The 15,921-nt window shown below is 35.5% G+C and overlaps 1 protein-coding gene across 11 annotated transcripts; it reads right to left on the bottom strand.

The window, feature by feature from the left end:
- Positions 1-264: 264 nt before the first annotated feature.
- LOC127125828 (probable E3 ubiquitin-protein ligase RHG1A) lies at positions 265-8,077 on the bottom strand. 11 transcript variants are annotated; one of them, XM_051054661.1, is made up of 9 exons: positions 7,794-8,076; positions 6,847-6,903; positions 5,324-6,513; positions 2,776-2,940; positions 1,865-2,653; positions 1,361-1,782; positions 964-1,062; positions 732-869; positions 265-645 (listed from the first exon to the last, which is right to left on the bottom strand). In XM_051054661.1, exons 4-9 carry the CDS (start codon positions 2,876-2,878, stop codon positions 496-498), a joined length of 1,701 nt encoding a protein of 566 aa, XP_050910618.1. In that variant the 5' UTR covers positions 2,879-2,940; positions 5,324-6,513; positions 6,847-6,903; positions 7,794-8,076; the 3' UTR covers positions 265-495. The 11 variants fall into 11 exon arrangements, with proteins under 11 accessions (XP_050910618.1, XP_050910619.1, XP_050910614.1 ...); XM_051054662.1 differs by having other exon boundaries at positions 6,854-6,903; XM_051054657.1 differs by having other exon boundaries at positions 7,900-8,076.
- Between the last annotated feature and the right edge of the window lie 7,844 nt (positions 8,078-15,921).

The following is a 15,921-nucleotide window of genomic DNA, read 5'->3' as shown; positions in this document are numbered from 1 at the left end:
GATAAAGTCATCAACAAGTGTCTCTCTCACATCCCAGCTCCAAGACTGGTGTGTAAACTAAACCTCTGTCCACTACTAGATTCGCGACTCAGAGACAAGTTAAGACAAGCTAAAAGTGTTTTACAAGTGAAGACTGGTGTGTAAACTAAACCAGTATCCACTACTAGATTTGCAACTCAGAGACAAGTTAAGACAAGCTAAAAGTGTTCTACAAATTTACACTCCATCAACCACTTTAAAAATGAAGAGGGACTTTTTACGAAATTAAAAAAAAACTATTGATATTTGTTATTTAAAAATAGAAGCAATCCAGAACTGCTTCAAATCCACATAATAATTTCCAGGCTTCACTAAATTGACATCGAAGCCAAACAAATTGACATGAAGTAGCATTCTTGTCAAGACATTTCCAAAGCTATAGTCTGTTTCCTCTGCTTTGGAGGATTTCTAAATATATATACAAAGGAGATTGATTAATAAATACTAAAGTTTTAGTTATTTATCCTTCTTATCCTCAGGCAAAACAGAAGATTTGCAGATAGGACATAGTTTCTTCATAGATAACCACTTTTTAATGCAGCTCACATGATAGTCATGTCCACAAGTTTTAAGTGTCCCAACATCGTCCATATTCTTGTACTCTTCCTGTAATTTTCAATCAAAACTGGTAAGCACCTGGTTAATGTCATCCAAAGCTAAAAAAAATCATTATGAATGTAAGAAAAATATACCAGACAGATCACACAGCTTCCTTCATCCTGGCATTGGTCAGATGAACAATATATTGTTTCTGTCAAACACTTGGAAAGCACATCCTCAGACAATCCTGTGTTCACCTGGCCAATCCTCTCCCCAAGTGCAAGAAGTTCCTAACGAAACAGATCAGTAAAAAATTTTAATACATTTCAAATAAAATAAAATTAATACTGACAAAAGAAACATGATAGGTAGTAATAATCAAACCTCATAGCTCATGTTATCTACGTCCATTCTCATGTCTCTGTGCTGATCAAGTATATTCCTAGAGCCATACAGTGAAGCACGCTCAACAATCATGAAGCCCTGAAAACCCAAAGTAAATAAAAAAAAATTGAGCCAGTAGGAAAGCCAGAAAGAACAATTTTGCAGCTGCTGATGAATACACTGAAAAATTAGAGCTTAAAACTGTCCTTAAAAAATTGTGTCTTAATTCCTTTAACCCTTAGCTCAACTAAGTAACTTGCTCTAGTTTTGCAAATAAACCAAGCATCCCTATTTAAGGTTAACTATATGGTGAGCCGCTGTTCTAACTGTCAAATATTACACAGTATTATCCTTCCTTTAATACTGAAACAAAATTAGAGTTCTCCGATATACTGACCGGTACCTCAGAGGAAAATCTAGCATGGAGCCCAGCCTCATCAGCCAACGATCTATATCTTTCACTCGAAATTCTAGACCTTCCATTTCTGTCACCGTTCCGCCAGCCAACAGTGGTCAACGGCCTTGGATGTCTAGAAGAGTAACCTTCAGCTACCATAGGCAGTCCATTATCTGAAGGTACCGCATGGGACATGCGCAAGTTTGAAGAAGCCCTGAAAGCTGGAGTGGATCTCTGAGAGTAATTACTTCGAGTTCCCCTAGCAGGTTGAGTCAAATTTTGAAAACTTTGAGCAGTAGTAGGATTTCTGCTTGTACCAAATTCATGATGGAAGCTTCCAACATCTGCAGGAGCATTACTAGAAGCAGTAGCAGCATTTCCAACAGGGAAGTGACTTGTCTCAAGACCAGAAGTACTAGCATCTGTATTTTAAGAGATTGTTTAGACATACATGCAAGGAGAATGAAATGTTCCAATTCTAAGATTTATTGACCACAAACTAACCTGGTAATAACACTCTTCCATTAGCAGGAGTTACATTCATTTGGCTCCAATCCCTTGTCAAAGGGGTAGTAACCTGAGCTGAAAGATCCGCCAAGCTACAATGGCCGAATGGTGAGGCAGTAAGGTACGAGTTGAGTGAATGGTTAATTGGTAAATGGGTCCTAGACAGGTTGGATTCCAGATCAAGTGCAGAACGGCTCCTTACATTCCGTACAGAGCTCTCACCCTTCATTGAGAGGCCAGCACCTCTGAATGTGGGTGTCATAGCAACATGATCCCAGGGCATATATTGAGAATTCATATTTGGTTTCTCTGGCCATGATTCTGGAGGTGTAGGAAGATCGGTTGAGCTCCCAGCATTGAAATATCCACTTGAACTGCCTCTCTCGTAAACTGAAGGAATTCCAGGGCTCTTCCTCTTGTGATGCCCCCGTCCACTTCCCATTGTAAGATCAATAAAACCACTATCAACATGAAATGCATGTCTGTCATAATTGGAAGAAGACGGAGGCGGGTGTACATAATTTTCAGATACTGCAAAGAAAGGTCCAGCATTAGATGTATGCATAAAATGATCGTTAGAAGTGCCTGGTGTGTCCAATTGCTGAGGAAGAGGTGGTGGAGGAGGAGGAGGAGGATGTGGAGGAGGCACTTCAATGCTGGGGCCTGAGGATGCATATCCATTTGATCTTGTGTTGGAGTTCCAATGAGAGGGGAAATAAATATTATCTATAGATATATTTTCCGCAGGATAAATAAAAGAACCATTCTCTGAAGAGCTAGTCCCCTCTGCAATGAAGATTCATTCAATGAGTGCCATGATTTGATGCAAGAAATGCAGTTCTTTGCAACAAAAAACGACTAATGGAACAAAATCAAAGTGGTACTTAAGCATACAGATTTAACATTACCGTGGTTCACATGATGTTGATCAGTATGCATGTGATTCCAATTCTGGTCAGCTTCACCCTCAAACATTGGAGATGATGCATTATATACATGTCTATGCCCCATAACTGTCACTTGCAACCCCAAGAGTCAATAGAGTATTGAGTCAGATATACAATTAGTTCAACCTACAATGAAAAAAAGCATTTGAATAAATTCAATATTAAAAAACAATTAATTCAAAACGAATCAAGTAAAACTGCTACTAATCACAAAAATGTTTATAAAGACCAAAGCTTCGCCACAAGCATAGTTCATGAAAGAAAAAAATGTTATTAAATACTCAATTGCATTTAAACTATTATGGTTTCAACATGCTCTACTGTTCCATGTCCAGCCCTGCATTATCATATTGATATATTGATATATACCAATACATCCACATATTTCTCATAAATCCACTAATAATAATTATGCAAGAAAATGACAATGCATAATATAAACACTTGCTTGGATGCAAAAACATCATTGACAACTAAATAATGCATGTAAAACCATGAGTAAGTAGTATATATGCAAGAGCAAAGCATTGCAGAAAATGTCATCAGATATTTATATAGGAAGAGAAGAAAGTAAGAAAAGACGACAGAAACCATATGCATATGTGGAAAGGTAGTTGGACCAGAAGTTACAACTTCCAAAAGGTGAACTTTAGAAGTAAAAGTTAGTGGCTCTTACTATCATGAGCTGTAGCAATATGTCAACGGCAGGAACAAAGCCTATTATAAGTGTAACTACTGACAAGTACAGCAGAATTCAATACAACCACTATTGCCACTTCCATATCATTACCACGATTCCTTAAATTTTTCAAAAAGCATCCACATTAGGTTTTACCATTTTCTATTGAACCCTTTATAGGGTCAAAGGATCTAGTCAAAAAACACTGACCCCCCCGAGATACACTACTGATTTTCTTTGGACTAATTAAGTAACAGTTAATAATATGAGCTTGATGAATATTAAGATTTGGATGATGTGTTTGATCGGCCAACAGGCTAATGCTGCCATTCCAAGGACAATATGACACTGTTAAAAAGTACATGAAAAATGAAGGTTAAAAGCCTGGTGAGTTAGAGTGCCATCAATAGGCAAGCATGAAAAATGAAGCATAAATAACCGCCACAACAACTCAATCAAAGAGGAGAATCACAACAGGCAATTATTTGTGGAGCATGATAGGAATTTACAACTAATCTACTGAACGAGACCATCAACACTAAACACTAGCCACTTGTGTCTCCTTAATCATAATGAATAATCAACAGCCCAAATAAATCCACTCACTTGAAGCCAATTTACTCAGGCCTCTATCCACTGATACGGAAAACACCTTCTAGTCTGACGCAAGAAAATAGAGCAGGGAAAAGTGAAGACAGGAAAGAAATATGACATTATTGAGATTTATATTGGACGACGGATCCTCACTCAATTTTTATTAATGGAAGAAAGAATCTTAACTTATAATAAAGGAGGAAATCGAAAATAGGATGACTAACACATCAGATATTACCTGGGCTAGGTTAAGCAAGTGTTAGAAATGTTAGCATTTTATAATCATTTCCTGCATTAGAAAAAGATAATCAATTGTGCAAAGGTAACAGTCAAAGAGTGGGGAAACACTCCCATCTGTCTTCTAATCAATAAATAAGTCCAGCCCAAAGAACCACAAATAAAGAACATTCAGAGAGTAAAAAAGTATACAAATATTTCACACATTTTTTGTATAAAAAGAATAGCAAAAAAAGGACAGTAAAATTTGTTTTGAGAACTAAAATGAAGTATTTCTCCTTTTATAAAGACGTGTATATTGGGCAGAAAAGGAAAAGGTAGTAAATGAAATGATAAAATCCTACAGAACAGATTCTGCAACAAAAAAAAAACGGTTTGCTACTAGATAGAAGGTAAACGAGAGATATTAATAGAAAACTTACATTGGTGCAATCGTAGATCAAATACTAGCATTAATATAGTAAGTTAAAATGAAACATCTCATTATGTTATAAGCAGGAGATTCAAAACAACCAAAACTTAGCCTCATTTGAGAAAACAGAGAAGGCATGCAGAGTTTGTTACCCTTAATATACCTGGATAATTCAAATGAACTTATTCATAAAAAGCTTGGAAATTTTAAAATCAGTGCATGTATGTGTCATAGATTTTAATTATATGCCAACAAAAAATAACTTCCAGTTAAAAGCTCTGTCTTGAGCATTATGACAAACTCAAAATAAGTCATTCTGAACACATTGAGGACTCACTTAACCATGAAGCTTTATCAAACCATTAGTTATTGTAAATAGGAAACAAGAAAATAATACAAATTGACAAGCTTTTCACTTAATATTAAACTTTAGCTTCAGTTTCAGATTTCTCTACAATCCAAACACTAAATATATCAAAACATCAATATAGAAAATTAATCATTACGTGCTTTCAAATTATACAAGTTTCAATGTTAAATAGTTTTATATATGATATTTCCTTTCTAGCAAATACATTCCTACTTACTTATGTTCATTTTTCAAGATATATGATCCTGTGGCATAGTGGCTTTACACAAAAAGGATGGAAAAGCTTCAAATAAAGTAGTATGGCTTTCTCCTTGTGAAAATTTTCCATTTACCAGAAAATCAACAATCAAAACATGTCACCCATATCCAAGTCTAATAAATGCTCTTCATAATAAAACCCGAGTTTTTGTCCTCTTAAGACCAATCATTGCCCACGGTAAGGCAGGATAATTCTAAATTAGGATTGTGTGCTTTGAATGCAGGAGAGATGTTTTGCACCCCCCTCATATATTGGCAAAGCAAGAGGATGAAGGACCTCCAATCTGGTTAGACTATCAACCCCTTGACACTAGTTTCACTCATTCCACAACCTTTAGGAATCATAAATGAAGATTATGACCAGCTCATGCTTATCAAGCCATCTCCCATGCCGGCAAACTAAGCTTCAAATCCAAAATATAGCATCATTCAGCACTAAACAAATCCAAATCATGGGTCGTTGAATTATTGGAGAACCGACTATTAGCAAAATCAGAAACTGATCCAATATAAAGGGCGGTCAGTGTTAGGAGTGGATGTGAAGTACTACAGCAGTCACCATCAATGGTATGCACTAAAGGTTCAAATTTGAAGTCTGCATAACCGTAGTGCATACTTGACTACTGTGAGTGCTATCAAAACTGTACAATTTGCAGCTAAACTCATTATACCCAACCCCACTAAGTGGCACCATCTCCAAAGAAGATCCCAAACTAAGAGAACAAGATGATATTGACTAGAGCATTTACGTGTAACAGGGCAGATATTATTGAGGTTTACCAACCTTGAACCTCCATATCCTAGAACCTCAGTGCACCAACTAGAACAATGATATGTGTGAAATCCATGACCCTCCTTAAAACTCCTGTAACAACCCAAATCAATATCCTGCATCACTAGACCTTGGAAGTCAAGAAATCTATGGCCAATATCTTCAACATAATTGCTAGGCCATTTCATGCCAAACAAGCATCCAATCTCAGAAGATGGATACTAGAGGACAATGATCTAAAGGACACATTCCAGATTAACGAGGCCTATACAATCTTCCAATAAACAGAGATTCTTTGGTACAGTATTCTTTCTTCATCCTATATGAAAGTGGGCTTACCACTCCATAACTGCAGAGTGTCATCAAGCTAATAAATCCTGAGAAAATAGAACATGCCAATAACATCACTTATGAGTTCTACAGTCACCCCTTTAAACTAAGATTCAAAAGACCCTACAACACCATCTGCAATTCAGACAATGTAATGGAATGGGCCAAATGAAGAAGAGATAACCCATTCCCATAACCTGCACAATGCAAATGCGAAGGCAAAACATATTTTGCAAATGACAACAATAATAAACTTTTGATGTATAAACCCAAAGGCAGATACAAATAATTAAAACTTTTTAAAAAGATCTATCAGATTAAATCATATTTAAAAAGGCAGGTAAGCAAGGAAATGAACTTAGAATTTCCAATTAACTCACATCTCACCAGTGCATGCAGATGATGTACAACACACCAACAGAACAGCAACAAGAAACCTGCATGATAAAAAAAACAATCTAAACCTAATTGATTCTAAGAATATCTTCTAATAAATAAACATACCAAAAAACCTGTTGTAGCATCCAATATACAAAACTATAACTTTTTAGAGTTTTAATATAAAATATCAAAAAGACAAAAGTACATAGATAAAAATCTTGAACTCTGATAAAATCAGACCATAACAATATTTTCCCCATTTCATTTCATACCCAAGTCAATTGAAGAAGTTTAACAAAGAGTTAGTATATGAAGTATGAACCACATAAACTGGACATTATGCATCTCCTGAATTATAAACAAACGTTAATACTTCTTCCTGTGCTGTCTTTCCATCACATAGCCAAACCAGACACAATTAGGTGATTCATAGAGCTTCAAATCAGCACCATATTAGCAATTGTAATGGGGCAGGAAAATGTATCAACACTTAAAGAACCCACTACCACAATGAGATTCCTTTCCGAACAAACAAGCACACAAAACATTCATATGAGATTCCTTTATGAACAAACAAGCACACAAAGCATTCATATAAAGGGGATATATAAATCAATCCACAAGCCTGAAAAATCACAATGATACCAGAAACTTGACCTAATTTTCTCAAACAAGCTAAGGCAAACAAAAATCCAAAACCATAAAATAATAATAATATTAAAAAAATAAAACAATAGGATTTCCAGGGAAATCCAAAACTCTAAACCTGACAATCAATCGGAGAATCAGTGAAACATAAAAACGTAACAAAAGAGATGAAAACCTTGATTGATGATGCAGATGATGCATCAAAAGCAAAACAACAGCAACAACAACAACAACAAAAACGAAGAAAGATAATCGAAAATCTGAAACTGATCAAGTAATCGATTCGAGTAACTCATACCAAAAACAAGGAAGAAATCAAAACCGCGTGATGATAAAAAAAAACGAAAATCCTGTGATGATCGTGCGAAGTTATAGAGAGAAAAGGGAATATAAAAGTGGCTTACGAATCGGTGATTAGGCGGCAGGGGTTGAGTAACGATCTGGAAGACGGAAGATGAGAGAGAAAATGAGGAAGAAATGATGGTGTGAGGGGTTTGATGGAAGAAGAGACAATGAAATAAAGCGGTTGTTCAGAGCAATAAGAAATGTAAAAAGAAAACAAGAGGATGAGAAGAAATTCTATTGCACGGTCCGATTCTCACCGGTTACCTATGTAGTCCGTAACTGTTTCACACAATTTTCAATTTTCTAGGTTTTTATTTATTTATTTATTACTACTTTCTAGCTTTTTATTTTTTATTTTTATGATAAAAGATGTGAAATGTTATTAATATAATAGAATTCTACATTCCTTATTTTAATAAAATTATTATCATTTTAAGATCATACGATAGTTTTTGCATGAATATTTGACGATGATAATAGAATTTCGAATTTGAATATATGATACCTTATGTGTTTATTGTTAAAATATGAAAAATTGATTATTAGATTATTATCTTGTTGAATGATTTCAATTAATTAGTTAGATAAAAATATTTTACACTAATATATATATATATATATATATATATATATATATAATATATATATATATATTAAATTTATATTAAAAAAATTAATGGTGCATTTGATTGAGATTTTAATAGACTTAACATGATGCGGTTATTTTAGATGGGAAATAAGTTATATCAAACAAAATATATTGGATAAATTGATCATCGTATTCTAAATACCATTTGTTAAATCTTGAGAAACAAGGAACATATATGTATCTCAAATTAATAAATTAATAATAGATTTGATGTGATAAACATATGTGATCATTCACAATGTACCTCTAAATATTTAAGCATGGGTTAAGTAACATTTGGATTAGCAACTCATAGAAATAAAAAGTGCATCATTTTATTCCCTTCCAATTTTTTAAAACTCGATCGACCAGACCATGAGCTGCATGATAGGACAGGTTGGAAAGTTTAAAAAATTGAATATGCAATTGATTTGGTGTATATCGGTGTGATCCGGTCGGTTCACTAATTAAACTAGTGAATCAATTGATTTGTTTGAACATGTGGATTGTATAACTCCTTGAATTCAATTAATTTATTTAATTTAATTTAATTGTATTTTATTTTATTATTTAAAATAATTTATATTATTTTATTTGGATAATTGGTGAATATGTGTGTTTTGGAGGGTATTTGAGAGAGTTAAGGGAATGGTATAAATTAATTGAATTAGTTTTAATTAATTTAAGTGGAGAGGTGTCTTGCCCCAAAATTTGCCCTACTTTTTTCAATTTTGTCTGACTTATTGTTCATTTCATCTGCATTCTCCCATGTTATAATCACTCATCATGAGACATTCATTATGCATTACATATCATTGATTAAGAAGAGCTTTATTTAAGAAGCAATGCATTGGATCATGATCGGCAAGATTAGGTCATTTAGCATGTTTGATTAATACCTTGAGGATTAGGTCATTATGAGGTCATACCAGACAAAATTGAAATTATGGATATTAGAATTATGGAAGCCATTTTCAAGCCTTGATTCTAATCCATTAGAATCAACTATTAAGGGTTCAATTGTGTTGACCTTTTTGTTGTTGGTAATATTATCTATCTCTTTGTTTGGTTCATGGCATTATATGTCATCCAAGAGATAAAAGGCTTTTAAATATTAAGTCCATATGCAAGAAGGCAAGGTAATTCAAATTCTAAATGATCAACTACTCAGATTTGGAGAAAAATCTTTGTTGCTTGGGATTCAAGTTATCCATACCATTCAAAATCCATTTTCGTTGTAAAATTCCTAATTACATTACAACAAAAACAAATTACAACTTTGCATAAAACTACATGTTTTAACCTGTAATTAACTTTGGTCAAATGTTGACTTTTTAGTCAACTAGTTGACCAAAGTCAACTAACCTAATCTTATCCTAAAAACCTATTCCCTTTAGATTCCAGCTTCACTATGTGTCGATCTTGCCATCATCTTGCCTTTGACTTCATGTCACCAAAATATGCCTTCAAAGAATCTGCAAAAACATACACCACATCAAGCATACTAGTCAACATGTAAACCAGTGCATGCACGCATGACAAGTCTCAAACCTGCCACCATCATACAATGCAACATTCAATTAAAACTAACTACCGTCAAATTCAACTCATCCACATCATGTAACTAACATTTTCCATATAACAACGCAACCTTCTATATTAACTTCAAATTCAACTAATAACTACAAGTCAAAAACATAACAAATCATTGTTATCATTACACTAACATGCTAACTTGCAATTCAAAGTTCAAAGTTAATTGTGACTAAACTCAAGTCCAAACTCTAACAGTCCCCAGACAAGCATTCATAGATGATAACTATCTTATTTACACCAATCATAACTTCAACCATTTCTAACCAAATTTGAATTCCACTTTTCCACCAACCAGACGCTAACTTATAGTTATGAATGAGAAGCTCCAATGCTTTTTCAAGTTTCTTTGTGGTTGAGACATATGTGAATAAATCGGAACTCGGATCTGCCAAAAGAGAATGTTTTAACTAAGCAACACATTGAAACACCTTGTAGACAGCTGAAACAGAACATAGAACATTGTTTATACCATGTCCAATCTCATAAAATAGGAGATTTTGAATTGAAATTGGTTTAAGTGAAGCTTACATGGATAAGAATATTTGATTAAGAAGCTTTAATCTTGAACTATACTTATCTAATGCATAAAAAATAGGTTGGGATGTTTCTAAGCTAGAAGTTAAGAATTGTCTGTCAGCTTCAATGTTTTAATGCATGATAATCTTACTTCAATTACCTCAACAATCAAGTTTATAAAAGAATTATCTATTTAATGCAGAAACACATATTCTGAGTTATATCCCTATCACATTTAAGCTTCTTGATGACGACCAATTTTAGCATCACATGTATGACAACTATATACGTCTAATTCTGACACTTGTTTAGCTTGTTATCAGCATTTAATCTCTTGGCGATAACGCAAAGCTTCAATATTTTTCTCATAGTTTCCCATTGAATTGAATCACTATATTCATCACACAACCACCTTACATATACTCGAGATAAAATATCATGGTTGGACCCAATCAGTGCAAGACTCATAACTGCTATTACTTTTCCTAAATATTCATGATCTACTTTATACTCTGCTATTTATAAACATGGTTGAATCAAATGGTTGTTTTTACTGTTGGTGTAAGCCCTAGAGGCCAATACTTTTGGTACTTGTATCGAATTATTTATTAATTATAAAAGGCTTTTTCTTTATTATGTTTGTTTAATAAAGTCCCTAGGATAACTAGTCCGTTTAATGTATCAAGTATGACTTAATCATGAGATCACATTAAACATAAGGACATTATTCTTAAAGTATCTGTAGTCGAGTTTTATTGTGAAGTGGGATAACATTAAAGCATAAGACTATTATGTATATAGACTGATGATCACATCTCATGGATCATGGATAAGGAGTTATCAAGTCTTAAACATAGGTATGCATATTAAGAGTAATATTTATACTGGATTGATCCGCTATGAGAATACTATATAGAATGTTATGCAAAGTGTCATAAGTTATTCTCATGGTGATAATGGTGTATACCACCCTTCGACCTGAAACCACTATGGACCCTAGATGTAGAGTCGAGTGTCTTGTTGCTGATCAAACATTGTCCATAACTGGATGACCATAAAGACAATTGATGGGTACTCCACGAAGCATGCTAAGGGACATGAGTGACCTAGATGGAATTTGCCCATCATGCGTAACAGGATAAATATCTATGGGCCCAATATTGAACTGGACAAGGATGACACGATCTATGCCTTGTGTTCAATATAGACATAAGGGCAAAAGGGTAATTATACACATAAGTATTATCACAGAAGGATTTGTCAGATCACATGACATTTTCGTGTCTTGGGTAGCAGTGATGTGTTGCTAGATAATGCTCACTGTTTATTATGTTAAATGTGTGATTTAATATAATTGCCAATGCCGCGAAAACCTACAGGGTCACACACAAAGGACGGATTGATGAGAGATAGAGTAACTGAGGAACACCGTAAGGTACGGTGCACTTAAGTGAATTGTAAAACATCGTAAGGTACAGTGTACTTAAGTAGAATACGAAATATGGTAAGGTACCACGTGCTTAAGTGATTTTGGCATATTATAAGATATGAGCCACATACACTTAAGTGGGCTTTTTAGCTTGCAGCCCACACAAGTAGTTCTATAAATAGAACCCTTGTGCAGAAGCATTTAGTGCGGTTGCATTTTCATTTTCTCTCTCTCTCTCTCTCTCTCTCTCTCTCTCTCTCTCACACACACACACACACACACACACACACACACACACACACACACACACACACATATATACACACACACTCAAAGCCTTCATTCCTAGCAGCTAGCACTGAGATTGAAGGAATCCGTTCGTGTGGATTGAGTAGAGGCGTTGTCATTGTTCAACGTTCGTGATCGCTCCGTGGATCTGCATCAAAGGTTTCAATCGTCACAAGAGATCTGCATCAAAGGTTTCAATCGTCACAAGAGGTAACCTTTCTATCACTGATCGTGCCCATTCGTAAGGATCACTAAAGGAGAAAATTTTAATTTGCGTTGCGTTTTGGATCGCCTTTCTCCTTCACTTTGTTCCCCATAAGTCGCCATCAGATTCGTCCCCAGTCAGGGTTACTCCTTTTTCTGAGAAGCTATTTGTGTTTATCCCCCGCAGGGTTGTCTCCCATTTGATATGGTGTTGACCTAAAATTCCCCGCGGAATTGATAACAGTTTCCTCAACAGATCTCCCCCTTTCTTTCCCAGATAGGGTTGAACCTTCGAGATGTTTGATCTTTTCTCCAGCAAATCTTTTCTTGTGACGATTGAAACCTTTGATGCAGATCTACGGAGCGATCACGAACGTTGAACGATGACAACGCCTCTACTCAGTCCACACGAACAGATTCCTTCAATCTCAGTGCTAACTGCTACGAATGAAGGCTTTGAGTGAGAGAGAGAAAGAGAAACGAAATTACAACTGCACAAAATGCTTCTGCACAAGGGTTCTATTTATAGAACCACTTGTGTGGGCTGCAAGCTAAAAAGCCCACTTAAGTGTATGTGGCCCATATCTTATAATATGCCAAAATCACTTAAACGCGTGGTACATTACCATATTACGTATTCTACTTAAGTACACCATACCTTAGGATGTTCTACAATTCACTTAAGTGCACCGTACCTTACGGTGTTCCTCAGTTACTCTATCTCTCATCAATCCGTCATTTGTGTGTGACCCTGTAGGTTTTTGCGGCATTGGCAATTATATTAAATCATGCATTTAACATAATAAACAGTGAGCGGTATCTAGCAACACATCACTGCTACCCAAGACATGAAAATGTCATGTGATCTGACAAATCCTTTTGTGATAATACTTATGTGTACAATTACCCTTTTGCCCTTATGTCTATATTGAACACAAGGCATAGACCGTGTCATCCTTGTCTAGTTCAATATTGGGCCCATAGATATTTATCCTGTTATGCATGATGGGCAAATTCCATCTAGGTCACTCATGTCCCTTAGCATGCTTCGTGGAGTACCCATCAACTGTCTTTATGGTCATCCAGTTACGGACAATGTTTGATCAGCAATAAAGCACTCGACTCTACATCTTGGGTCCATAGTGGTTTCAGGTCGAAGGGTGGTATACACCATTATCACCATGAGAATAACTTATGACACTTTGCATAACATTCTATATAGTATTCTCATAGCGGGTCAATCCAGTATAAATATTACTCTTAATATTCATACCTCTGTTTAAGACTTGAATACTCCTTATCCATGATCCATAGGATGTGATCATCAGTCTATATACATAATAGTCTTAATACTTTAATGTTGTCCCACTTCACAATAAAGCTCGACTACGGATACTTTAAGAATAGTGTCCTTATGTTTAATGTGATCTCATGATTAAGTCATACTTGATACATTAAACGGACTAGCTATTCTAGAGACTTTACTAAACAAACATAATAAAGAAAAAGCCTTTTATTTATTAATAAATAATTCGATACAAGTACCAAAAGTATTGGCCTCTAGGGCTTACACCAACAATCTTCCACTAGCACTAGAGCCAATCAGGCATACCCCTAATGCCCATAGATCTAGTATGGCCATCATGTTTCTGCTGCGCAAGAGGCTTTGTCAGTGGGTCAGCAATATTATCAAGTGTAGGTACTCTGCATATTTTCACATCTCCTCTATCTATTATCTCTCGAATGAGATGATAACGCCTAAGTATGTGTTTGGATCGTTGGTGAGATCTAGGCTTCTTAGCTTGTGCGATAGCACCATTGTTATCACAATCGAGACCAATGGGATCCACAATGCTAGGAACTATGCCAAGTTCACTAATGAACTTTTTGATCCGAACAACTTCCTTTGCTGCACTTGAGGCAACAATATACTCAGCCTCGATTGTAGAATCAGCAACTGTATCTTGCTTTGAACTTTTCCAGCTCACAGCACCACCGTTTAAGCAAAACACATAACCAGATCGCGATCTAAAGTCATCCTTATCTGTCTGGAAGCTAGCATCGGTGTATCATATTACAGCCAGCTCTTCCTGACCTCCATATATCAAGAATGAGTCCTTAGTCCTTCTCAAATACTTAAGGATATTCTTGACAGCTACCCAATAGGCATCACCAGGGTCAGATTGGTACCTACTCGTTGCACTTAAAGCATACGAGACATCTGGGCGAGTACATAACATGGCATACATGATAAATCCTATTCCAGATGCATATGGAATCTTATTCATATGATCCATTTCTTCCTTAGTTGAAGGGGATTGTGTTTTTGATAGACACATGCCATGTTGCATAGGTATGAATCCTTTCTTGGAATCATGCATATTAAAGTGTCTCAGCACTTTGTCTATGTATGTACTCTGACTTAGGCCAAGCAGTTTTTGTGATCTATCTCTATAGATTCTGATTCCTAATATATAGGCTGCTTCACCTAGGTCCTTCATAGAAAAGCATTTCCCCAACCAAGACTTTACTTGTTGCAGGGTAGGGACATCGTTTCCAATGAGTAATATATCATCTACATATAATACCAGGAAAACGATCATGCTCCCACTAACCTTCTTGTAGACACAAGGCTCATCTTTGTTCTTGATGAATCCATATTGTTTTACTGTTTCATCAAAATGAAGATTCCAACTTCTAGAAGCTTGCTTCAATCCATAGATTGATCTTTGTAACTTACATATCTTTTGGGCTTCTTCTGGTGTGTCAAATACTTCAGGATGTGTCATGTACACATCCGCAAGAAGATTCCCATTAAGGAAAGCAGTTTTGACATCCATCTGCCATATTTCATAATCATGATATGCAGCGATAGCAAGTAAAATCTGAACAGATTTAAGCATTGCAACGGGTGAAAAGGTTTCATCATAGTCAACCCCATGAATTTGTTTATATCCTTTTGCAACCAGTCTTGCCTTATAGGTATGTACCTTACCATCAATGTCAGTCTTCTTTTTAAAGACCCACTTGCATCCTATAGGGTTAACTCCTACAGGAGGCTCTACCAAGGTCCAAACCTGGTTTGTGTACATGGAATCCATTTCAGATTTCATGGCTTCTAGCCACTTCTCAGACTCGGGACCAGTTATGGCCTCTTGGTAGGTCACAAGCTCATCTTGATCCATGAGTAATACATCACCTTGATCAGTTATGAGATATCCATATCTCTTAGGTAGTTGACGTATCCTGCTTGACTTACGCCGATCTTGTTCTACTTTAGCAGGTTGCTCTTCCATAACTACTTGTGTTTCCTGCTCTAATTCCTCCATAGGTGTATCAATGCTTTGTGATTCTTGAATTTATTCAAGCTCTACTTTCCTCCCACTGATTCCTTTGGAAATAAAATCCTTTTTCTAGGAA

Source organism: Lathyrus oleraceus, chromosome 3 (assembly GCF_024323335.1).
Source record: "Lathyrus oleraceus cultivar Zhongwan6 chromosome 3, CAAS_Psat_ZW6_1.0, whole genome shotgun sequence".
NCBI lineage: Eukaryota > Viridiplantae > Streptophyta > Magnoliopsida > Fabales > Fabaceae > Lathyrus > Lathyrus oleraceus.
Note: the sequence above shows the minus strand (reverse complement) of the source record. Positions and strands in the feature narration are given on the sequence as shown.